The sequence below is a fragment of the Salmo salar genome, chromosome ssa15, assembly GCF_905237065.1.
Source record: "Salmo salar chromosome ssa15, Ssal_v3.1, whole genome shotgun sequence".
NCBI lineage: Eukaryota > Metazoa > Chordata > Actinopteri > Salmoniformes > Salmonidae > Salmo > Salmo salar.
Window position 1 is genome coordinate 85,043,630 of NC_059456.1, and position 25,885 is coordinate 85,069,514.

The 25,885-nt window shown below is 42.2% G+C and overlaps 1 protein-coding gene across 8 annotated transcripts in view; it reads right to left on the reverse strand.

Moving 5' to 3' along the window:
- Window positions 1-777: 777 nt before the first annotated feature.
- The window catches only part of LOC106572415 (microphthalmia-associated transcription factor), a 41,087-nt gene continuing 15,979 nt past the window's right edge, over window positions 778-25,885 (reverse strand). Inside the window, exons 1-10 of one of the 8 annotated variants that reach the window (XM_014146561.2) lie at window positions 23,399-23,650; window positions 20,847-21,111; window positions 6,908-7,111; window positions 6,538-6,633; window positions 5,968-6,082; window positions 5,660-5,752; window positions 5,126-5,182; window positions 4,906-4,981; window positions 2,869-3,016; window positions 778-2,654 (exon numbers count right to left, since the gene is read on the reverse strand). In XM_014146561.2, the coding sequence (XP_014002036.1) occupies window positions 2,232-2,654; window positions 2,869-3,016; window positions 4,906-4,981; window positions 5,126-5,182; window positions 5,660-5,752; window positions 5,968-6,082; window positions 6,538-6,633; window positions 6,908-7,111; window positions 20,847-21,111; window positions 23,399-23,481 (1,560 nt within the window). In that variant the 5' untranslated portion in view covers window positions 23,482-23,650 and the 3' untranslated portion in view covers window positions 778-2,231. Of the gene's footprint in view, window positions 2,655-2,858; window positions 3,017-4,905; window positions 4,982-5,125; window positions 5,183-5,659; window positions 5,753-5,967; window positions 6,083-6,537; window positions 6,634-6,907; window positions 7,112-20,846; window positions 21,112-23,398; window positions 23,651-25,885 lie in introns of those variants that run through there. The other 7 variants (XM_014146560.2, XM_014146559.2, XM_014146565.2 and 4 more) reach the window with 7 other exon arrangements.

Consider the following 25,885-nt stretch of genomic DNA (forward strand, 5'->3'; position numbering starts at 1 on the left):
GGCCTTGACATCACTGATCCATCCCTAACCAGTGTATGACCATCACTACCTCCATCTGCCCTGGCAACAGAGTCATTATCATATTACAGTGGCAATCTCGGCAGAGGCGTCTATCTGAACCATGTAAATACAATTAATAGACCTGTCAGCCTGGGGTGTTCAATGTGTGAACAAACATGACTCTTTGAAATGTTAGTGGTATACCCAAACTGTGCCATGGTAACAAGCGGACCGATCAATATGTTTATTTACAAATAATGGGCATCAATCAACTGTCACCATTGCTTTAAATTGAAATGTTAGTTCTATGCATTTAAGTTCTGTGGTTGAAAACCAATCTTGGTGCATAGTGGTGTCATCAACACAAGAGGGTGACATTGTCTAGGGAAATGATATGCTGATCTGGGTTCAGTCAAAGGACAGTGAGTGAATGACAGGCCTGTGTCTAGATATTACCAGACAGACCTGGGTGCAGTTTGACCATGAGGGCCATTCTGCAGTGGATTTGTACTGCAGAGAATGCGCCTATAAGTGCATGGACTACTTTGTGCTTAGCTTTACGTGCAGCCTGATAGTAATTATTCTTAAATTATTGCTCTATAAATAAAGAAGAAACATCCGTACACAAAAGTACAACATCAGAAAATAACAACGTTAATTCCTTCTTTGCATATTTTAGACTTCACTTTGATTTTGGCAACACATTTTGGCAGTCAACACTGAGTTACGTTACATTCAGAAAAATAATTGGTCTCAAAAAAGAAGCTGAGAATTCAGTAAAGCAATGATTTGATTATTGCCCTCCGAGTGGAATTCTGACCTCAAAACAGAACTCTAGCATCAAAAACATCCCAAACAAAATGGATGGCCTAGAGAGACTTTGGAGGCCCGTAACATGGTTTTCTACTCTGTCTGACAATAGGCCCTTCCCTACTGCTTCCTGTAGGGACCTTGCAGCTCAACACTTCATACATGAAGAACCAAACACCAGAAACAAGAACAACAAACCAGTGTCTAGTAGTCTTCCTAGATCTGTGGAAAACAAAAAACTAACAGTAAGGCACTTCACTTCAATGTAAATCATTCTGCTAGGTGCTTCTTACTAATCATTACAACATATTATATGACCAGCCTAATGTGTCTGTCTTCTGTGTAAAACAGGCACGACTGTAATCATTGCATAGTTCCACAGACTTGAGGGTGCACTGTAACCATGTTCTCAATACAGTGGTGTAATGTACAGTAGATAGTTATTATCAAAGGCATATTTAAGTACTTTGCTACAGTTGTTAAACAGTAGAAATATACATTAACAGTACAGCTTATAGTTTTAACTACAATCAATAGTTTGAAAAACCTAAATATAATCGTTAGTAAATATATATATTAAAAAAAAAAAAATTATGGAAGTCATTCCAGTGTTTAAACAACTTTATACATGTACATCTCCTTATATTCCTAGCAATATAAACATTCACATAATTGAAAAAAATATCCTGAATATCTCTTAAACACGAAATGGATGGACAGGCAAATCCTAAGTGTACAACAAAACAATAATAATTTAGAAAATGGACAAGTCAATCTTATTTTCATAAACCAAATGTGCCTGTATGGAAATCAATGTTGCATTTCTACCAATATTGGTATGTTCTGTGCTATATGTGAAATGTTTACAAATCTCCTGACTAAGACGTTATCTCATTCAAGTTCAAAAGCACAAAAGTAAAGCACAAACAAAAGTAATCAAAATAATGTATTATCGCTTCTGTCATATTGCGCTGAATAGACATGCTATAAAGCAAGTAGTGTGACTGTGTCACACTATAATCAGGGTTTTATAACTATGTACATATAACTGTTATAAGCCTGCCCTATACCATGATGACTATACACAGGTACAGTATGTGTGAGATATCGCTCCCTGACTCATTGTCATAAAAGTATAGATAAAATCAGAGCATGATCTATTAAAATGTAATTTATAATCGAAACTGAACTAAATTCAGTTTGACGGCTTTCAGAACCCAATGATACCATATAATAAACAAACAAAAGAATAACAATGAAAAATGTAATATGTGTAAACACCTGAAAACAAACGAACTAACCAGCAGTTGGCTGAAGATAGCTACTGACGGGAGACGTCTGAGGAGGCCTCAACACAACACAGAACAGGTTGAAGGGGTGGAGATAAAGATGCAGGTGAGTGGAGTGGGCAGCAGTGAGTGCTAACAGCTCTGGTCGTTCTCTTCCATGCTTTTGCTGCCTGAGCAGCTGCTGTCCTTAGAAGCCCCGGGCGAGACAGAGGAAAGCAGGGGGTCTCCCCCTCTCACAGGGGACAAGGTGTCGTCCATCAGGATGTCCATCAAGGCCCCCTTAAGATGACCGCCGTAAGGCCTCTGGTCACCTGAGACTCCCCCGTGGCCCTTGGTGTAGGGAGATGCTCCATCGTTGAGCTCCAAGGTGGTGTACTGAACCTGGTCTGGAGTGCAGGCTGGGTGGTGTTGGTGCTGAGAGTGGACATGGTACAGATCCTGGTGGCAGTCTCCCAGGGCTGGCTCCTGCTTGATGCCTCGGGCTGAGAGCTCAGTTGAGCAGAGGGCAGATGTGTCTGTGGTCAGACCATGGGCACGAGCTTGCATCTCCAACTCCTGAACCCCATCAAGGGAGGGAGAAAGAGAAAGGAAAGAGAGTGTTATCAACATTGTCTGTCTGCATGCTGCATATCTGACACCATCCAGAATATAGAAGAGCCTCATCTCAATTCAATCCTACTTTGATTGGCTAATACAGTATGTGACATTTTGAAGGCATGGCTAGAAGCTCCTTATCTCTCCCAGTGCCCCACGGCCTACCATGCTGTACCTGTATCCGCAGCATCAGGTGTCTATTGGCGTGCTCCAGCTTCTTCTGCCTGTTCTCCAGCTCTTTGGCCCTCTGCTGCTCCCTCTGTAGCTTCCTGATGTAGTCCACTGATGCCTTGAGAATGGTGCCTTTGTTCCAACGCATATCCCTGAGGACCAGAGAGGGGCACGGCAGGCCAGCAAGATTTTATCAGCCTGAACTGTTAGCATTCTAGAGTACACTGACAACGTTCTAACTCACACAATTCTCAAGGATATGGATGCACTGAAAATAAAGTGAGGCATTGATCTATAATTATCGTAAACTCTAGCCTAGGGTCAATGTCTGACCCATTATATATACAGTGGGGTCCGGAATTATTGGATCCTTTGATAAAGATGAGCAAAAAAGACTGTATGAAATAAATAATACAAATACTGAGCTTTGTTGTATGCTTAAAAAAAGAACAATTATATTATTTTATACTAATAGAATTGCTCAGAGAAAGAGATATTATTGAACAAGTAATTTTTAAAGAAATGCTAAAAGATAGGGGTCAGCATTGGATCCCCTGTTTTCAATACTCCAGTACCCTCCCCTTGGAAGGATAACAATACTGAGCCTTTTTCTAAAATGTTTAATGAGATTGGAGAACACTTTGGGAGAGATCTTAGACCATTTCACCATACAGGATCTTTCCAGATCCTTGAAGGCCAAACCCGTGGCCAAATACCTCTATTTTCATGTCATCTGACCATAGCACCGCCTGGAGTTTGCTAAACGTCATTGGCACTTGGATTGGAACCAGTGCTATGGTCATATGACACGAAAATTGACACGAAAATTGAGGTCTTTGGCAAACACACCAGCGGTGGTTTTGGCCTTCGAAAGAACAATGCATATGTAGTAAAATACGTCATCCCTACTGTAAAATATGGTGGTGGATCTTTGATGTTATGAGGCTATTTTGCTTCCACTGGTCCTGGGGTCCGTGTTAAGGTCAACGGCATTATGAACTTTGCCAAGTACCAGGACATTTTAGCCAAAAACCTGGTTGCCTCTGCCAGGAGTGAATATTCCAGCAAGTGAATATTCCAGCAAGTAAACATCAAAATCCACAAAGAAAAAAACTAAATCAACATTTTGCAATGGCCATCTCAGAAACATATTGAAAACCTGTGGTTTGAATTGAAGAGGGCAATTGATTAGCGCAGACAAAATATATCAAGGATCTGGAAAGATTCTGTATGGAGGAATGGTCTAAGATCCCTCCTAGTGTGTTCCCCAATCACATAAAACATTTTAGAAAAAGGCTCATTGTCGTTATCCTTACAAGGGGAGGGGGGCGGCAGGTAGCCTAGTGGTTAGAACTTTGGGCCAGTAACCGAAAGGTTGCTGGATTGAATACCCGATGAATCCCCGAGCTGACAAGGTAAAAATCTGTTGTTCTGAGCAAGGCAGTTAACCCACTGTTCTCCGGGCACCGAAGATGTGGATGTCGATTATGGCAGCTCTAATTCAGAGTGGTTGGGTTAAATGCGGAATACACATTTCAGTTGAATGTATTCAGGTGTACAACTCCCTTACTGGAGTATTGGAAACAGGGGATGTGTGGCTCAGTTGGTAGAGCATGGTGTTTGCAACGCCAGGGTTGTGGGTTTGATTCCCACAGGGGGACCAGTACGGAGAAAAAAATATAAAAAAAATAAATAAAAAACATATGGAATGTATGTATTCACTACTGTAAGTCGCTCTGGATAAGAGCGTCTGCTAAATGACTAAAATGTAAAATGTCAAAAATGGGATTCAATCATTTTGACCCATATCTTTTTGAGATTTGTTTTAATTACTTGTTACACAAAATCTCGTTCTCCGAGCAATTGTATTAGTATTAAATAATATAATTGTTCTAATTTTTGGAGTATACAATATAGCCCAGTATTTGTGTTACTGATTTTATAAATTTTTTTGCTCATCTTTATCAAGAGACCCAATAATTCCAGACTGCGCTGTATCTGATAGAAAGACTTAAAATCCACGTCAGCATACGCAACTTACGGATCATTTGATTTAGGAATCATGGTCCCCAATTCTTTGATCCGGTCGTTGATGTTAAACCTCCGTCTTCTCTCAACTACAGGAAATAGGGACGAGAAGAGAACAATAAGAAACAATCAATCATGCAAAATGTAATAATGAAAAGGTAATATCACAGCATATCTAAACAACCCACATGATATTACTAGATAGCTGATAATTACTGTATAACAAAACTCACTCAAATTATGGTTATCCTTCTTCTGTCGTTCCTTTGCCATTGCCCTGACCTCTGCTTCTGAAACAAAGCAGTTAGCATTAGGTATGGACAATGACTACAGATGTGGGATCTTCATTTGATAACCCTGTTGCAGGAGAACATACTTGCAATGCAGGAAATGTAAAACTTGTAGTGTATTTGAGGTTTAAAATGTGTAATTTTCACTTTGAAATTTCAGATTTTATTTTACCTTATGAAAAATGTACCAACCCCTACAAAAATGCCCATTAATTATAATCCACATAATAATTCACATTTCTTGTTGCTGCAGGATTATTTTCAAACTGGATCAATTTAAGATCCTACATCTGTAAGACAATGGCAAAACACTGATGTTGACACACAACAAAACAGTTATGCCAGAAACGTTTAGTTAGTTTCGGGAAGAAAATAAATGAAACTGTGCTGAGCACATTATAGGCTAAGCAATATGCACCCGTGTAACCTAACTCAAACTCACAGTTAGCTAAAGTAAATATGACTATGCAGACATACCTACAGGAAACCCTTCAGGCCTTTGATAGTTCTCAAACTTGCTACACGATCCAGACTTGTCCAGCATTTGCATGATGGCTGGAGATTGGGAAACTATTTGGCACATACAATTTTCAATGCATTTCTCTTTATTTTGAATGATAAAATAACAAAGTTTACAATAATCAAAAACAATATCAATGCAAAGCACATGCATACACATTTCCCTGACCCTTTTAGACATATTGCTCAGTCACAAAGGTCTGGAGAGTAATTTGTAACCCCATGTTTGAATCTGGATGTTTTCCATGTAATGGGGTCATGCTCACCTGAGTATTCCCTTTTGATGTTGGGCAGGTTGGCAGGGCAGGAGTTGATGGCCAGGCCTGGAGGGGGCATGCCCTGGTTACCATAAATGTCCAAGAGATTAGTGTTGACAGCGATCTGATGAGAAAAGATAACCACAGACAATAGTAATGTTAGCAGGGTCAAATATACCTGGCACAGGTGGTGCTTGACACATGAGTAGTTAACACTTTAAAAATGTGTTTACACAATTTTAATTTTTTATTTTACCTTCATTTAACTTGGCAAGTCAGTTAAGAACAAATTCTTATTTTCAATGACGGCCTAGGAACAATGATCTGGAAGCAAACACTTTGCTGTATTTGTAGACACATCTACTATGAATTGTCACATAGGCCTCCACCGGATAGGTGCAGTGAGATGTGTTGTTCTACAGGGTCAGCCATAGTACTGCACCCCTGGACAAAATTAGGGTTAAGTGCCTTGCTCAAGGGCACATAGACAGATTTCCCCTTGTCAGCTCAGGTATTCGAACCAGCAGCCTTTCAGTTACTGGCCTCATGCAAGCAGACAGTAAATTAAGGCAATCATACCGTATTGGCCATCTGAAGCCCTGGGTCCATTAATCCAAGGATATCGTCGTTATAACTCGATTCCAGACTAATTATGTCATCAATGACATCATCCATCTATAATAAAAATAAAAAAATTGAATTTGAGATAACATATTTTCTAACAGACAGTGATTCAATTAAGGGTTAATCAACAGAAAATCACATTTCCTTATCAATGAATATGTATTATCCAACTCCATGGTGCTACTACCATTCATTACTCAAATACACATTGCTTTGAAGTAGAAGTAATCAAAAATTGGCAGATATCATGGTGTGAAAAGCACACTGAATTTACACACACTGCATTGTAGCTCGGCACCTATGGCCATGTTACATTTTGCGTTACCTCTTTCTCACAGTTGATGTTGAGGGTGAGTAAGGCCATAGGGCTGTTGGGGGCACTGTTGCCCGGCCCCAGAGCCATGCCCCTGTGGTCAGAGGACTGGTTGGGGCAGGGCAGGGAGCCAAGCTTGCCCAGGTAGCGCTTCACCTGCTGCTGCTGGGCCTGCTGGATGTGGTACTTGGTGGGGTTCTCCAGGTGAGTCTGCACCTGGAGGAGGTAGGGAGAGATGGAGTGAAAGAGGGAGAGAGGAGAGGGAGAGACATAAGTGAGAGTCAGAATCCTCAAATGTTGTTATGATGGGTTGATGATCGTTGGTCATGTTGCAGTTGTGCTGTGCACTCAAGAAAAGAGCTCTCATATCTCACTGAATATTATCTTACTAAATAAGCAAGAAACAGCGTTGAAAATGTTTCCATACATGTATAATAATAAAGAGAACCGGATTACTAATTAATATCAAAATAAAATACGTCAGCTCAACTAGCGATAAGAGTCCTTGACTTGACCAGAGAAAGTCAAGTATGGGTTGAAATGTTAGAATGTATCAATATTACTAGCAAATCCCAAAGCAGTAAGCCGTAAGCTTTTCTTTTCATTTATATTTTTTTTCTGTGCTATCTCTTGATAGCTAAATAATCCCTAGATATAAATACATGTATTCACAATTCATGTCACACGTACCATCTGAATAAATGTTATGTTTATCTTACCATACCCCAAAAGAAAAAGGGGGGAAAATAAAATATATTTCAATCAACACAATACTGGACCTACCTAATAATGGTGGTATTCAAGCATCTCCAACATATTGCACAATTTATATTCCAACTACAAATAAGAGATCCTTAAAACCTAATTATATTCCCTTTCAAAGTCTATGCAAGACCAGAGAGGTTGTCTTCCTCTTTCATCCGCTGCTTTCAACACTGATAATATGGGGAGGAACACCTCTAGTTCAGCTTATAAAAGGCAGAAAAAAGTAATTAGCTACGCATGTTAACAAGTCTAAGTGAGACACAATGAACCTTTTAAAGATTGTGATGCTTTATGTAAAATATGAATTTATGCCTTTATGGTGCTAGTTTGACATCAGAGTGGGAGTCTTACAAAGAGGCTCTTTCTACAGCCTATACCAGGTCACCCTGTCTACTGACACTTGCCCCAGGCCAGATAACTTCTCATCTCCTCTTTAACCACATGTATGGCTGTTGCACACTGGCTGGTTCCTCTGCTATTTTTGGATGATAGGCTCACTGAGCTAAAACTATTCTTGTAAACTACATGCTTCATAATATAGTAAAATATATACTGTATTTTGTTGTTTGTCTAAACATCTTAATTGAAACAAAAAATCAATAAAGTGATTACGTTGCTGAAGGGAGGCTACTTTATTAATTCTTTACTCAAACCTGAGTAGAAAGCAGATTGTAATAAGATGTTTCTAAACATGTGATTTCAGCTACCTGTAACATTATCTCTAATATGAAGTTATTCCTGAATCCTAACAGGACAGTACATCACTGCTTTCAAGGGTTCCAACAACAGCAAAGATGACCAACTGATAAATTACTAATTATAAACCAGTAATGGGATAGAATTCAGTTTAGAATCGGTTGTACTGAAGCATGTGTGTTTATCCAACACGTGTGGAAATTGGCTGTAGCCAAGACCAGACAAGCTCTGGATAAAGAAAGTATGTCTTACCATCAAAAGTACAAATTTGTAACTATCTAATCTTTCCTTTTCAAGCCCTTCACAAGAATCCTGGGTTACAAAAAGCGTGACAAAACAGGGGGTAAATGTGAAAGGCAATCAAATGTTAATAACTTCAAATTAAACCAAATACTGTTAGAGAGCATTTACAGCTGTACTCTTATCCACCAAAAAACAAAAGGCAACAGCTTTGACAGCAACAGAATATACAAACTACTTTTCTGTAAGGATAGTAAGGGGGTTCATAATGTGCATTTTAAAAGCGTAATGACAGCCTTACAGAATGGCAGTTGATTTCACTGGTGAGGTGGTTAATGAGCTCAGGATAACCAAGTGTGGATGACAGAGTCTGGTTATTTGGAAAGGCTTGAGGCAGATGGAGCTCCTCACAACCCCATTCACCTCCTGAACTCTTGGCTCAACAACACAGCAACAGAACCAGACGGTTGGGGTTATTTAACCTTGCAAATAGTATCTACAGTAACAACTGACACCACACTAGCATCAATAGAGAATATCATACACTGTTCTACTATAACATGGTAATAAGCATTTACTGGTAGGCCTATTTGTTTTATGCAACAAAAACTAAAAAGGTAATTCAATAGATGTGTATTGCTCAATGTAAATTGTCATTCCCTATTTCTAGTCATTCCATAAGGAATGTATCCTAACTGGCAGGTCTATTAATAGCTCTCTGAGGTATTTTGGGAATTCCCCTGGGGAGAGTCGAAAGTTATTTCAGGCATGTCGACCATGTGATAACTGAAGGGGTCAAAGTTGAGAATACATCCTGACCAATTAGGCAATAAAACCTTCTGGGCCAGCTTTAAATGTCCTTTAAATGCACTGTTTGTCAACAATATGAGGTGGAGGAATTGTGTATAATTAGATGCATCCTAAACAAATGGAACCGTTCAAATAATATTTTCTAAATGTCAGAGAGGTGGAGGCAATCCCTGATTTGTATCTATATAGTGTTCATGTGCTGTAAATGGCACGCCAAATAATCATCCAACAATCCTAGACACGTAATTAGCCTCTGAGCTGTAATTGAGGAGTAAGTACTAGTTGCACTGTTTGTGTACACAGGTGTTCGATTATTCACTTAAAAAATATAAATAATTAGCATGCTGAACAATCTGATAACAAGTCTCTTAACGTCTTAACATGCAATTAACGCTACTATAACTACTAATATGACGGCTACATGCACAACCTCCGACAGTTACGATACATTTCATAATTGTACAGTACAGAGAACAGGCAAATGTTGCTGCAAATCTGACATATGGAAAACATAAGTTAGAATCCATTGACACTATGTTTCCTGTATATTTCAGAGTTCTACATCTTACACTTATCTTTCTAATTTCTCACACCAGTCCTACATCCATTCCCATCAGAGAATACCAAGACATACTTCCAGACAATCTACATTTACATTTTAGTCATTTAGGGGTCCAAATAGTGAATACATTTCATTATTTTTTTTAAATTTTTCCCCCGTACTGGTCCCCCGTGGGAATCGAACCCACAACCCTGGCATTGCAAACACCATGCTCTACCAACTGAGCCACACGGGACCAATCTGCCTCAGTATTTTCATGACCTGGTCAAATTCCTTCTGCTAATATTGAATATGGAAGGTGTGTAAATACTGCTTTTGTTATGATGAATTGGTTTGAATTGATATGTACCAGGATGTTATTGAGACAATGGAACAAGATCAGCAATTGTTTGTTATTTTTTTTACATTGATTGATTGACATTTAAATTGGAATAATAACATGGATTATAACACTGGATTACCTCAATATAGTGAGCCAAGAAGCACACAAAAAATCTACACTACTTGTACATTATATAAAATAAGCATTAGAATTGGCCAGAATACAGAATGCAGGCTTAGTCGAATTGATTTCACTCAATACAGATTGAACTTTATGCCTTTAGTAACTGAACTAGAAGTTCTTCCAAACCACACTACATGTTCTTTGCCTTTCGGTTCTCATTTGGTGTTTATAACTTCCATGAGAGAAATGCAAGTAACGAGTGTGAAGTCTGAAGATACATGTCTTGAATTTAGTCTTAGCTCAAACTTGATTAATGGGATATTACTAGGATAAAAGAAACAATAAATAATCTGACTTCCAAAATAAGACAGGCCAACACAGTCCTGAGGCAACAAGCAACTCCTCCTCGATAAAGTCAATTACTATTTTTTTAGCTAGGTTTTTTTAGCCCATAGATTTTGTTGTAATGTTTTAGTCACTCATATCACATGAATACATAATACCCAATGATGAGTAAAAAGTTTGGGAACCCCTGATCTAATCCATGAGATGAAACATAATGCAATTTTTCCTGATCTATTAATTTCATTATATTATGAAACAATGTCTAATGTCTCAAAGGTTCAATAATTGTATTTGATGAATTTCTCAAGTTTAACTCAATGGTTTCTTTGAAGCTAAACCAAAGTGACCATCTGTAAACTAGTAAATACGAAAATTACAGTATGTGACACCCATGGATAATTACAGATGTAGGATCTTAATTTGATCACTCCTTTGTTGCAGATAATTTTCCCGAACAGCAGGAAATGCAAACTTGTAGTGTATTCGAGGTGTAAAAAGGCTTCTAAAGTTTGTAATTTCCACTTTAAAATGTCAGACTTGATTTGCCCTAACATTTACATTTACGTCATTTAACAGACGCTCTTATCCAGAGCGACTTACGAATTGGTGCATTCACCTTAAGATATCCAGTGGAACAACCACTTTACAATAGTACATCTATATCTTTTTTTGGGGGGGGGGGGTTAGAAGGATTACTATATCCTAATCCAGGTATTCCTTAAAGAGGTGGGGTTTCAGGTGTCTACGGAAAGTGGTGATTGACTCCGCTGTCCTGGCGTCGTGAGGGAGCTTGTTCCACCATTGGGGTGCCAGAGCAGCGAACAGTTTTGACTGGGCTGAGCGGGAACTATGCTTCTGCAGAGGTAGGGGGGCCAGAAGGCCAGAGGTGGATGAACGCAGTGCCCTTGTTTGGGTGTAGGGCCTGATCAGAGCCTGAAGGTACGGAGGTGCCGTTCCCCTCACAGCTCCGTAGGCAAGCACCATGGTCTTGTAGCAGATGCGAGCTTCAACTGGAAGCCAGTGGAGTGTGCGGAGGAGCGGGGTGACGTGAGAGAACTTGGGAAGGTTGAACACCAGACGGGCTGCGGCGTTCTGGATGAGTTGTAGGGGTTTAATGGCACAGGCTGGGAGCCCCGCCAACAGGGAGTTGCAGTAATCCAGACGGGAGATGACAAATGCCTGGATTAGGACCTGCGCCGCTTCCTGTGTAAGGCAGGGTCGTACTCTGCGAATGTTGTATAGCATGAACCTACAGGATCGGGTCACCGCCTTGATGTTAGCGGAGAATGACAGGGTGTTGTCCAGGGTCACGCCGAGGCTCTTAGCACTCTGGGAGGAGGACACAATGGAGTTGTCCACCGTGATGGCGAGATCATGGAAAGGGCAGTCCTTCCCCGGGAGGAAGAGCAGCTCCGTCTTGCCGAGGTTCAGCTTGAGGTGGTGATCCGTCATCCACACTGATATGTCTGCCAGACATGCAGAGATGCGATTCGCCACCTGGTTATCAGAAGGGGGAAAGGAGAAGATTAATTGTGTGTCGTCTGCGTAGCAATGATAGGAGAGACCATGTGAGGATATGACAGAGCCAAGTGACTTGGTGTATAGCGAGAAAAGGAGAGGGCCTAGAACTGAGCCCTGGGGGACACCAGTGGTGAGAGCACGTGGTGCAGAGACGGATTCTCGCCACGCCACCTGGTAGGAGCGACCTGTCAGGTAGAACGCAATCCAAGAGTGAGCCGCGCCGGAGATACCCAACTCGGAGAGGGTGGAGAGGAGGATCTGATGGTTCACAGTATCAAAGGCAGCAGATAGGTCTAGAAGGATGAGGGCAGAGGAGAGAGAGTTAGCTTTAGCAGTGCGGAGAGCCTCCGTGACACATAGAAGAGCAGTCTCAGTTGAATGACCAGCCTTGAAACCTGACTGATTTGGATCGAGAAGGTCATTCTGAGAAAGAGAGCAGGAGAGCTGGCCAGGACGGCACGTTCAAGAGTTTTGGAGAGAAAAGAAAGAAGGAATACTGGTCTGTAGTTGTTGACATCGGAGGGATCGAGTGTAGGTTTTTTGAGAAGGGGTGCAACTCTCGCTCTCTTGAAGACGGAAGGGACGTAGCCAGCGGTCAAGGATGGGTTGATAAGCGAGGTGAGGTAAGGGAGAAGGTCACCGGAAATGGTCTGGAGAAGAGAGGAGGGGATAGGGTCAAGCGGACAGGTTGTTGGGCGGCCGGCCGTCACAAGTCGCAAGATTTCATCTGGAGAGAGAGGGGAGAAAGAGGTCAAAGCATAGGGTAGGGCAATGTGACTTAACAAACGAGGATCGGATGTCGTCGACCTTCTTTTCAAAATGGTTGACGAAGTCATCCGCAGAGAAGGAGGAGGGGGGAGGGGGATTCAGGAGGGAGGAGAAGGTGGCAAAGAGCTTCCTAGGGTTAGAGGCAGATGCTTGGAAGTTAGAGTGGTAGAAAGTGGCTTTAGCAGCAGAAACAGAGGAGGAAAATGTAGAGAGGAGGGAGTGAAAAGATGCCAGGTCCGCAGGGAGGCTAGTTTTCCTCCATTTCTGCTCGGCTGCCCGGAGCCCTGTTCTGTGAGCTCGCAATGAGTCGTCAAGCCACGGAGCAGGAGGGGAGGACCGAGCCGGCTGGGAGGATAGGGGACATAGAGAGTCAAAGGATGCAGAAAGGGAGGAGAGGAGGGTTGAGGAGGCAGAATCAGGAGATTGGTTGGAGAAGGATTGAGCAGAGGGAAGAGATGATAGGATGGAAGAGGAGAGAGTAGCAGGAGAGAGAGAGCGAAGGTTGCGACGGCGCAATACCATCTGAGTAGGGGCAGAGTGAGTAGTGTTGGAGGAGAGCGAGAGGGAAAAGGATACAAGGTAGTGATCGGAGACTTGGAGGGGAGTTGCAGTGAGATTAGTAGAAGAACAGCATCTAGTGAAGATGAGGTCAAGCGTATTGCCTGCCTTGTGAGTAGGGGGGGACGGTGAGAGGGTGAGGTCAAAAGAGGAGAGGAGTGGAAAGAAGGAGGCAGAGAGAAATGAGTCAAAGGTAGACGTAGGGAGGTTAAAGTCACCCAGAACTGTGAGGGGTGAGCCATCCTCAGGAAAGGAACTTATCAAGGCGTCAAGCTCATTGATGAACTCTCCAAGGGAACCTGGATGGCGATAAATGGTAAGGATGTTAAGCTTGAATGGGCTAGTGATTGTCACAGCATGGAATTCAAAGGAGGAGATAGACAGATGGGTCAGGGGAGAAAGAGAGAATGTCCACTTGGGAGAGATGAGGATTCCCGTGCCACCACCCCGCTGAACCCGATGCTCTCGGGGTGTGCGAGAACACGTGGTCAGACGAGGAGAGAGCAGTAGGAGTAGCAGTGTTTTCTGTGGTAATCCATGTTTCCGTCAGCGCCAAGAAGCCGAGGGACTGGAGGGTAGCATAGGCTGAGATGAACTCTGCCTTGTTGGCCGCAGACCGGCAGTTCCAGAGGCTGCCGGAGACCTGGAACTCCACGTGGGTCGTGCGCGCTGGGACCACCAGGTTAGAGTGGCAGAGGCCACGCGATGTGAAGCGTTTGTATGGCCTGTGCAGAGGAGAGAACAGGGATAGACCGACACATAGTTGATAGGCTACGCTAATGCAAAGGAGATTGGCATGAAAAATTAACTAAACAACTGGGGAAGCGAGAGAGCAGGGCCTCCATCACTAACAATTCACTGAAACACTAAAACGCTAAAATATAACTTTTCTAGCTACCACTAGAAATTAAAATTGATGTAAACTACAGAGGTTCAATGTTTCCAGGAATAGGCTCAAACTTAGTTTATTCCGCTAGATAACTTGGTACAGTATTCTTCCGTGAAAACCAACCTAGCGCACCGTGTCCTATGACGCCGTAGCTAACTAGTTAACTAGCATGCTAGCATCCTATAACACACGGTTAGCACCATTACTTGGTAACAACAAGCTACCAATGGATCATTCGTGTCCGTGTCTAGTTCATAACGCAGAAGTAATTAAACATTGGCTAGCTAACACAAAGTCAGTCCTGCTAGCTACACAAGTGGACTACACATCTCGAATGTTCAGAAAGTTAAGCTTACTGTAATGAAACAGGCAGCAGGGAGCAGGTCTCGAACCCTCGACGTTCAAGCCCGAAGTCCGGCGCGCTATCGACTGTGCCGCAAAAGTATGCTCGTCCGGCAGAGTCGATTTCCGCGCTTATAAATCCAGGGTCGTTACATTACGTTGCAAAAATCTGATTGACTAAAAATGATACAGCTGGCTGGTAGGGTTAGCTAGCTAGCAGTGGGCGCGTTGTAGACTGTTAGAAAATGTAGCTGGCTAGCTAACCTCGATAGTTACTCTGTACTACGCCTTTATCTTGATACAAAGACAACTATGTAGCTAGCTAACGTTACACTAGTCAAATCGTTCCGTTGTAATGTATATCGTTTCTACTGTACTGCTAATTGGTAAAGTCGGCTACCTAGCAGTGGCGTTGTGGTGTTGACGCCGTTTCGAAAACGGCGCGAACGAACGAATACAGCTGGCTAGCTAACCTTGTTAGTTCCGCAGAGCTACACCTGTATCCTTGATACAAAGACAGCAGATACAACTGTGTAGCTAGCTAACAATACACTAATCAAATCGTTCCAATGTAATGTAATGAAATGTAATATTACCCGCAGAGCGAGGTGCCGCACGAAATTTACCAATCCCTACAAAAAAATGTCCATTAACCTGTTAGGGCTAGGGGGCAGTATTGACACGGCCGGATAAAAAACGTACCCGATTTAATCTGGTTACTACTCCTGCCCAGTAACTAGAATATGCATATAATTATTGGCTTTGGATAGAAAACACCCTAAAGTTTCTAAAACTGTTTGAATGGTGTCTGTGAGTATAACAGAACTCGAATGGCAGGCCAAAACCTGAGAAGATTCCATGCAGGAAGTGGCCTGTCTGACAAGTTGTGTTTCATCTGGGCTCTTTTTATTGAAGACTGAGGATCTTTGCTCTAACGTGACACTTCCTACGGCTCCCATAGGCTCTCAGAGCCCGGGAAAAAGCTGAACGATATCGAGGCAGCCTCTGGCTGAAACACATTATCGCTTTTGGCAAGTGGCCGATCAGAGTACTATGGGCTTAGGCGCGTGCCCGAGTCGACCGAATGCTTTATTTTCTTTCGTCTGTTTACCTAAACGCAGATTCCCGGTCGGAATATTATCGCTTTTTTATGAGAAAAATTGCATAAAAATTGATTTTAAACAGCGGTTGACATGCTTCGAAGTACGGTAATGGAATATTTTGAATTTTTTTGTCACGAATTGCGCCATGCTCGTCACCCTTATTTACCCTTTCGGATAGTGTCTTGAATGCACGAACAAAACGCCGCTGTTTGGATATAACAATGGATTATTTTGAACCAAACCAACATTTGTTATTGAAGTAGAAGTCCTGGGAGTGCATTCTGACGAAGACAGCAAAGGTAATAACATTTTTCTTATAGTAAATCTGACTTTGGTGAGTGCTAAACTTGCTGGGTGTCTAAATAGCTAGCACTGTGATGCCGGGCTATCTACTGAGAATATTGCAAAATGTGCTTTCACCGAAAAGCTATTTTAAAATCGGACATATCGAGTGCATAGAGGAGTTCTGTATCTATAATTCTTAAAATAATTGTTATGCTTTTTGTGAACGTTTATCGTGAGTAATTTAGTAAATTCACCGGCAGTGTTCGGTGGGAATGCTAGTCACATGCTAGTCACATGCTAATGTAAAAAGCTGTTTTTTGATATAAATATGAACTTGATTGAACAAAACATGCATGTATTGTATAACATAATGTCCTAGGGTTGTCATCTGATGAAGATCATCAAAGGTTAGTGCTGCATTTAGCTGTGGTTTGGGTTTATGTGACATTATATGCTAGCTTGAAAAATGGGTGTCTGATTATTTCTGGCTGGGTACTCTGCTGACATAATCTAATGTTTTGCTTTCATTGTAAAGCCTTTTTGAAATCGGACAGTGTGGTTAGATTAACGAGAGTCTTGTCTTTAAAATGGTGTAAAATAGTCATATGTTTGAAAAATTGAAGTTTTTGCATTTTTTAGGTTTTTTGAATAACGCGCCACGGGATTACACTGGCTGCTACGTAGGTGGGACGATTTGGTGCCACCTACCCTAGAGAGGTTAATTATAACCCACATTATAATTCAAATTTCTTGTTGCTGCAGGATTATTTTCCGGCTGTAGCAAGCTGGCTCAAATTAAGATCCTACATCTGTACATGTTTCATTAATGCATACTTTTGATGCAGCGCGATACAAAAGAACACATCCTGTCATTTTCAGAGCTGAACACTATGCACAGTGCTTTGTTCTTCTCATAATACGCTAAATTCCTTTTCACTAAATCTAGAAATCATGTTGAACCCTTTTAGGAAAGGATCCAAAATACATTTCAAAGCTAGTGTTTTTTTCCCCTTATGCCATGGAATGAAAGCAGTGGGGCTAATTATGAGCATTCTTCGCTGAATTAGAGTTAGGGTGTGTAGTAAGACTGCTTGCCTTTGTCCTGATCCCCAAACTGATACCGTACATATTCCTCCAAAGGTCAGTGGTCACTTTGTTAATTAAGGACCCAATCTGTCTTTAGACAAACTCATCTGAGCTTAATGTTTTCACCTTTAAGGTCCAGCAGCCCCGCCTGGTACCCCTAAGCTAATTTTGTGCAGCTTTGTGTGTGGACTGTGCTAATCTAGTCACAGACAGGCGAGCAGGTAAACCCTGGTCTACAGTGCTTAGTGCTAGACAGGAACAGGCCTTTCATATGGGGGAATTTCAGTCAATGAAGAATGCCCATAAGCTCCAAACTTGAATCACAGAAATGTCTTCCAGCTTGTCGTATTGTACTCTTTTATGGGGTTATCCTAAACCTTTCAAAGAGCTAACGATTTTACAGAGTATAGGATAAGTAATGTTTATGCTGTATGTGGAGGGCAATGGTTTCAATTGTTGGACCCATGCCACACATGTTCAGTATGATGACAAGAGGGGGGCACTATTTCTACTACTATCCTAATAATTTATACTATATGGAATGGAATTTTACATAATGGAATTAAGGCTTTAACTTTACCTTAAAAAAAAAATGCCACATTTTGTTACGTTACAGCCTTATTCTAAAATTGATTAAATAAAACATGTTCCTCATGAATCTACACACCATAACCAATAATGACATTATTTTATTTTTGCAAATGTATTAAAAATAAAAAAGAGAAATACCTTATTTACATAAGTATTCAGACCCTTTGCTATGAGACTCAAAATTGATCTCAGGTGCATCCTGTTTCCATTGATCATCCTTGAGATGTTTCTACAACTTGATTGGAGTCCACCTGTGGTACATTTAATTGATTGGACATGATTTGGAAAGGCACACACCTGTCTATATAAGGTTACATAGTTGACAGTGCATGTCAGAGCAAAAACCAAGACATGAGGTCAAAGGAATTGTTCGTAGAGCTCCGAGACTGGATTGTGTCAAGGCACAGGTCTGGGGTAGGGTATCAAAAAGGTTCTGCAGCATTGAAGGTCCCCAAGAACACAGTGGCCTCCATCATTCTTATATGGAAGAAGTTTGGAATCACCAAGACTCTTCCTAGAGCTGGCTGCCTCGCCAAACTGAGCAATCGGGGGAGAAGGGCCGTGGTCAGCAAGGTGACCAAGAACCCGAAGGTCACTCTGACAGAGCTCCAGAGTTCCTCTGTGGAGATGGTTGGCCTTCTGGAAGGTAATCCCATCTCTGCAGCACTCCACCAATCAGGCCTTTTTGGTGGAGTGGCCAGACGGAAGCCACTCCTCAGAAAAAGGCACCTGACATCCTGCTTGGAGTTTGCCAAAAGGCACCTAAAGACTCAGACCATGAGAAACAAGATTCTCTGGTCTGATGAAACCAAGATTAAACTCTTTGGTCTGAATGCCAAGCGTCACGTTTGGAGGAAACCTGGCACCATACCTACGGTAAAGCATGGTGGTGACAGCATCATGCTGTGGGGATGTTTTTCAGCGGCAGGGACTGGGAGACCAGTCAGGATCGAGGGAAAGATGAACGCCGCAAAATACAGAGAGCTCCTTGATGAAAACCTGCTCCAGAGCGCTCAGGACCTCAGACTGGGGTGAAGGTTCACCTTCCAACAGGACAACGACCCTAAGCACACAGCCGAGACAACGCAGGAGTGGCTTCGAGACAAGTCTCTTAATGTCCTTGAGTGGGCCGGACTTGAATCCGATCGAACATCTCTGGAGAGACCTGAAAATAGCTGTGTAGCAATGCTCCCCATCCAACCTGACAGAGCTTGAGAGGATCTGCAGAGACGAATGGGAGAAACTCCCCAAATACAGGTGTGCCAAGCTTATAGCATCATACCCAAGAAGACTAGAGGTTGTCATCGCTGCCCATGGTGCTTCAATAAAGTACTGAGTAAAGGGTCTATATACTTATGTCAATGTAATATTTCGGTGTATTATTTGTATTAAATTTGCAACAATTTCTAAAAACGTGTTTTTGCTTTGTCATTATGGGGTATTGGTGTGGATTGATGAGGGATTTTTTAATTTTTTTAAAATACATTTTATAATAAATCTGTAGCGTACTGTATCAAAATGTGGAAAAAGTAAAGGCGTCTGAATACTTTCCAAATGAACTGTAAATATATAATCTGTGTTATATTTCCACAAAAGCTATCAATTAATAGAATATTAAACATACTTGCTATAATGAAATATTACATTGATATAGAACACTTGCACACATACAACCTACTTTAACAAACCGAAATGGTTATAAATGGACTACCCAGATGGCAAAATCCTACCAGCGTAAACTTCAATCACAACAATTACACAAATTGCAGTAAAACATGGACTAGGGCTTTTCTACTGCTAAATTACTACAATACTTCTAGTAAATCTGCAGTGAATCTACATGTTCAGAGGGTTCAGAAATAAACAAGTCCTAAAGCAGTCATAATCAGAAATGACTCAGTCTCGCCTGATCTCCTTAAAATTAGGTTGTGCCTCAGAAAAGTGTGAAAACTTAAAAAATAATGCATACATTGTAAAAACATACCCTCACTGTTTTGTTAATGGGTGGCAGTATGCTCTTAAGAAATGCTTGTCAGGCAGTTCATGCTATGAAGCTACCACGTCCTGTATCATTGTGTCATAAAACGGTATCATTGTGTTATTATCTGTATTGTTTATGATTCATATTCTCTGAATTTTCTTAAGAAATGAAAACATTCAATTTTTTCCAGTGATAACAATCAATCAGAATGTTGCAGTGACAATGTTGGAAACAACAGGAAATTTGTCATATTCAAAGGAAAACGCAAAGGAGAAATATCTATCCAGTCATGCTTTAGATATGAAGTTTGGGATACACTTCAACACTTAATCTTTACCTTTTTTTATTAGTATTTTTATATTTAGTTATACTTTTTCTAAAGAAGGACAAACAAATATAAAGGAATCTAAAAAAAACTTAACAAATGATCTTTGTTTTGCTGGATGTACTATAGTATAGTAGTGCGTTGTGGTAGTTATCAATCTCTGTCTCCCCTAGCTTTCAGAAAATTTGCAACAGTCTAGTCACCCAGAGCAGATTAACAATGAATCAAAGCTATGAAAAGATATGAATGTAGCTCAGCAAACAGGATTAAAGATGGCTAAATCCAAATGGATGGAAGCACAGCATGCATTAAAGAGGAATTCTCTCAGGAAAGATCATCCCCATATGCGTTTTAAAACACTTCTCACCTCCACGTGTTTTACACCGTATCATAGTAAACCTTGCTTGCTCGACTGTCCAGAAGATTCATGATCAAGTTGCCAATATAGAGTCATCCAACCCACAGTAACTTCTTCAAACAACATCTGAGTGTGAAAGCCTGCATCTAGAGGTGATAGTGAGACCTCTGGAATTGTTTGAGGATTGGCATGTTTGGCAGATCACAGTGAAGCAGCCAGCCAGAGAGGGGGTGTGTCACCTGTGTCATCAGGTGTGAGAACTGACAATACTTATTGCTTACCTTCAGCACCTCCATGGGCAGCTGGGATGCGGGGGGAAGGCTGGGGGGCGCGCTGACGTTGATGGCTGGGGTCTGGGTGTGGATGTGGCCGTCGGTGGTCTGGTGGTGCAACGAGGTGGAGGAGGCCTGACGTCTCTGCTGCTCCCGCCGCTCCTGCTCCTGGAGCTGCTCTCGCATCAACTGCTGCCGCAGCAGGATTCGTGATGTCATGGCGGAAGAGCCCAACGGGGGCTTGGAAGACGAGCATTTCTGGTCTAACGGATTACTGCAGGACGGAGAGACAAACACCAGGCAGGGCATCAGGAGAGAGGAGGAGGGGGGGTTAGGGAGGTAAGAGTGAGCGTTAAGGAGTGAAAGAGAGGTCAAGGAAAAGGGAGAGGCATTGGAGCATTAGGATCTACAGTACTGGGATCAGGAAGACGCCACATCACAGTGAGAAAACCTAAAGATTTCTTCTAAATGTCTCCTGCTGGTCTGCAAGCCAGAAAGTTGTGTCTGCTGCAGAATACTGAACACCATCCCTGAGGAGGAATCTTAACCCTAACGTATCTCCTTCTAGTCTTGTCTGTATAGTGTTTAAATGTAGCCAACATCCCATACTTGGATCAAAACAATGACTCAGAAAGGGGAACTTTTCTTCACACAGTTTCAGTTCTCCCTATGTTCTCAAATGTAGACACTTGCTGTTTTCCAGACAGAATCTTGCTGTAGGCCTAAAATATAGAGGGTGTGCTGGAGCAGAAGCTGTCTGGATGAAGCCTTCCTTGAGTGAGTGATTTGATAAAAAAAACTCAGAAAAACGCCTTGCCAATCAAGCTGTGTAGTAATCGGACTAATTAGCCAGTCTGGTCAATCGCAACCTTGGTCTACAGCCATCCCTCCGCACTGAGCTTTCCCTTTATTTTATATAAGCTCATGTCAACCCCTCATAAAATAAAAACGTGATCTTACGCATCATATTTCTGACAACTGAGATGCATTAAAGATAGGTCTACATACTTTATATAACGTTTTTTTATGTAATCGTACGAACACTAGATTTTAGGCCCCAAAATGTTCATAAACTTGAAGAAGCCTGACACCAAATGCCATTTTCCACACTTTAACCACAATGATTAATATACATCTCTGAGGTCTAGAACATGGAGGAAATTCAGTCGGTGCCTTTTCCTCATTTTTGCAAACTGATTATGGCTTGTCTGGGGCAAGTGAATCATCTCTTTTGACACACATCGGTTGAGAGACCTGACTTACACAAGACCAAAATGCTTCCTGTGGTGGATTCAAAATAATTTTCATCCTCACTTTACATTTTGGAATCTCCAGATAATATCGATCTGTTGTGCTTCTGTGGCCCTTCATTAAGTTCATATGTAGGACATTCCCTAACATGCATTCAAGAGAGACAAAGATCAGCAAATGTTGATTCTCAACTCTTGCACTTGTGGTATTTACAAAATGCATCCGAAAAAGTTTCATAACCAGTAAACCCTTGTGTATATGGTATACCTCTATCATCTTACATAGTAGAATAAGCAGAACTGTATTGAGGCAGACTCAAGATTACAACCATTGACCACTGTGTGTGTAGGTTCTGCCCTCACTAACACATTGACTGGCTGCCAGATGGCTTTTTGCCCAGTTGTTCCTAAGCAGAATACTGAAACCCATAAAAAAGACCTTTTGTCTGGTTCAACTTTCCACTATTGTGTGTGCACACACCTCCTCTCTGTGCATATGTATCAGGAAACACAATGGCTGCACAGTCTCGCATGGCCACACCCTCTGGCCGAGAGGTTTTTAATGGAGAGAGAGAGCTCCTGGACTGGAGGTGGTTCAATGGCTTAGGAGAGGAGGCTGCAGCCCACCCTCACACACCTTAATGACCTGCTGGATAAAGAATGGCTTGGCCTAGTGGGAGAGCCATCAATCTAGCCTCACAATGAACAATGGCACAATAACAGCTCAATAACAATACTAATACCTATAAAAAACAAATAGTGATAATGACAACACAATAAACAATTCATGTTATATCATATCTATGTGCTTTGTATTCTGTCTCCAAACATCATAACAATGCTATTAGACAAAACATTTAAATAAGTATTTCTCTAGTCAACTTTTAATTGTCCTTCAATCTTGGCTGAATATCTTTCACGTTTCAAGATCTACATATCTGTATAATTACATATGAGTTCCAAACAAAAGGATAATGCACCAAAGCATTAAATGCATTCTGGCTATAGTACTTAGCCTAAATTGCACATACATTTCTTGAATTCCAATGCAAAAGCTTCTGACCCATCTGTCCAAAATCAAAACACTGCATTGGCAAGTAAAACCCTGAGCAGCAAACAAACTGCAACCTAAAGTTACTGCCTAGAGAGAGTGCTATTAATAGCCATATAGATGTATTGTATTTATAGTCCAAATGCACGTTTCACTCTGCACCCACATAAACCTTCTATCTCACTCTTTCTAACACACGCACATTCAACTCTCAAACATAAACACACACCTGCATGCACACATAGCAGCATGCTACTCACAGGTGGTTAGTGTAAAAGGAGCAGGGTCTGTGCACTTGGACTCCTAAGGCCTCCATGTTTGTTCGTTTTTCCTGAAGGTGCATCAGACAGCTGTCCTTGGAGAGCAGTGAAAGTCATGTTGCCAATGCAGCCCTGTAAGTGTGTCACAAGGGGGAGGCTCCTGGGCCAGGCCTGGGAACTCCAATCCCTACATAGAGCTACCCAGGGAGGAACAGCCCCGTCCGGTCAACACCAATCCACACACAGTGACAGAGAGAGAGAGAGAGAGTGGGCTAGAGCACGGGAGCAGTGCTGTGTTGTACACTAACAGGAGGTGTTGTACACTAACTGAGCTACTTACATTCCTTACTGCATCAACATCAAGATCCTCAGACCGGAAAGATTGACCCTGGTCAAACAATGAGTAGCCATGTGTGCAGAAGGACACAAGTAAATACAAGGAGTTATCCTGGCCCCGCCCCTTTCCCCCACCATAAGGTACACTTCTTCCTCTGGGCTCACCTTCACAATCACCTTCTGAGACACAAAGAGCCCAGAGTCCAGTGACTGCAGTCTGCAGGTGTCTTGGTTCCTGGTTGGATCAGGTGTTCCCGACAGCACTACACAGTCTCCCTGCTGGAGGTGGAGTTAGAGCAGCACTACTGCACGCTGTTCTGCTCAGAACCTTGACCTACGCAACCAACCCCCACTGCTCAGAACCTTGACCTACGCAACCAACCCCCACTGCTCAGAACCTTGACCTACCCAACCAACCCCCTCTGCTCAGAACCTTTACCTACCCAACCAACCCCCTCTGCTCAGAACCTTGACCTACCCAACCAACCCCCTCTGCTCAGAACCTTGACCTACCCAACCAACCCCCACTGCTCAGAACCTTGACCTACCCAACCAACCCCCTCTGCTCAGAACCTTGACCTACCCAACCAACCCCCACTGCTCAGAACCTTGACCTACCCAACCAACCCCCTCTGCTCAGAACCTTGACCTACCCAACCAACCCCCTCTGCTCAGAACCTTGACCTACCCAACCAACCCCCTCTGCTCAGAACCTTGACCTACGCAACCAACCCCTCTGCTCAGAACCTTGACCTACCCAACCAACCCCCTCTGCTCAGAACCTTGACCTACCCAACCAACCCCCTCTGCTCAGAACCTTGACCTACGCAACCAACCCCCTCTGCTCAGAACCTTGACCTACCCAACCAACCCCCTCTGCTCAGAACCTTGACCTACCCAACCAACCCCCACTGCTCAGAACCTTGACCTACCCAACCAACCCCCTCTGCTCAGAACCTTGACCTACGCAACCAACCCCCTTTGCTCAGAACCTTGACCTACCAAACCAACCCCCTCTGCTCAGAACCTTGACCTACCCAACCAACCCCCTCTGCTCAGAACCTTGACCTACGCAACCAACCCCCTCTGCTCAGAACCTTGACCTACCCAACCAACCCCCTCTGCTCAGAACCTTGACCTACCCAACCAACCCCCTCTGCTCAGAACCTTGACCTACCCAACCAACCCCCTCTGCTCAGAACACTGCTGCCTGGTGCCTCTAGCATATACAGTTGAAGTAGGAAGTTTACATACACTTAGGTTGGAGTCATTAAAACTAGTTTTTCAACCACTCCACAAATTTCTTGTTAACAAACTATAGTTTTGGCAAGTTGGTTAGGACATCTACTTTATGCATGACACAAGTAATTTTTCCAACAATTGTTTACAGACAGATTATTTCACTTATAGTTCACTGTATCACAATTCCAATGGGTCAGAAGTTTACATACACTAAGTTGACTGTGCCTTTAAACAGCTTGGAAAATTCCAGAAAATGATGTCATGGCTTTAAAAGCTTCTGATAGCCAAATTGACATAATTTGAGTCAATTGGAGGCGTACCTGTGGATATATTTTAAGGCCTACCTTCAAACTCAGTGCCTCTTTGCTTGACATCATGGGAAAATAAAAAGAAATCAGCCAAGACCTCAGAAAAAAAATTGTAGACCTCCACAAGTCTGGTTCATCCTTGGGAGCAATTTCCAAATGCCTGAAGGTATCACGTTCATCTGTACAAACAATAGTACGCAAGTATAAACACCATGGGACTATGCAGCCGTCATACGCTCAGGAAGGAGACACGTTCTGTCTCCTAGAGATGAGCGTACTTTGGTGCGAAAAGTGCAAATCAATCCCAGAACAACAGCAAAGGACCTTGTGAAGATGCTGGAGGAAACAGGTACAAAAGTATCTATATCCACAGTAAAACTAGTCCTATATTGACATAACCTGAAAGGCTGCTCAGCAAGGAAGAAGCCACTGCTCCAAAACCGCCATAAAAAAAGCCAGACTACGGTTTGCAACTGCACATTGGGACAAAGATCGGACTTTTTGGAGAAATGTCCTCTGGTCTGATGAAACAAAAATAGAACTGTTTGGCCATAATGACCATTGTTATGTTTGGAGGAAAAAGGGGGAGGCTTGAAAGCCG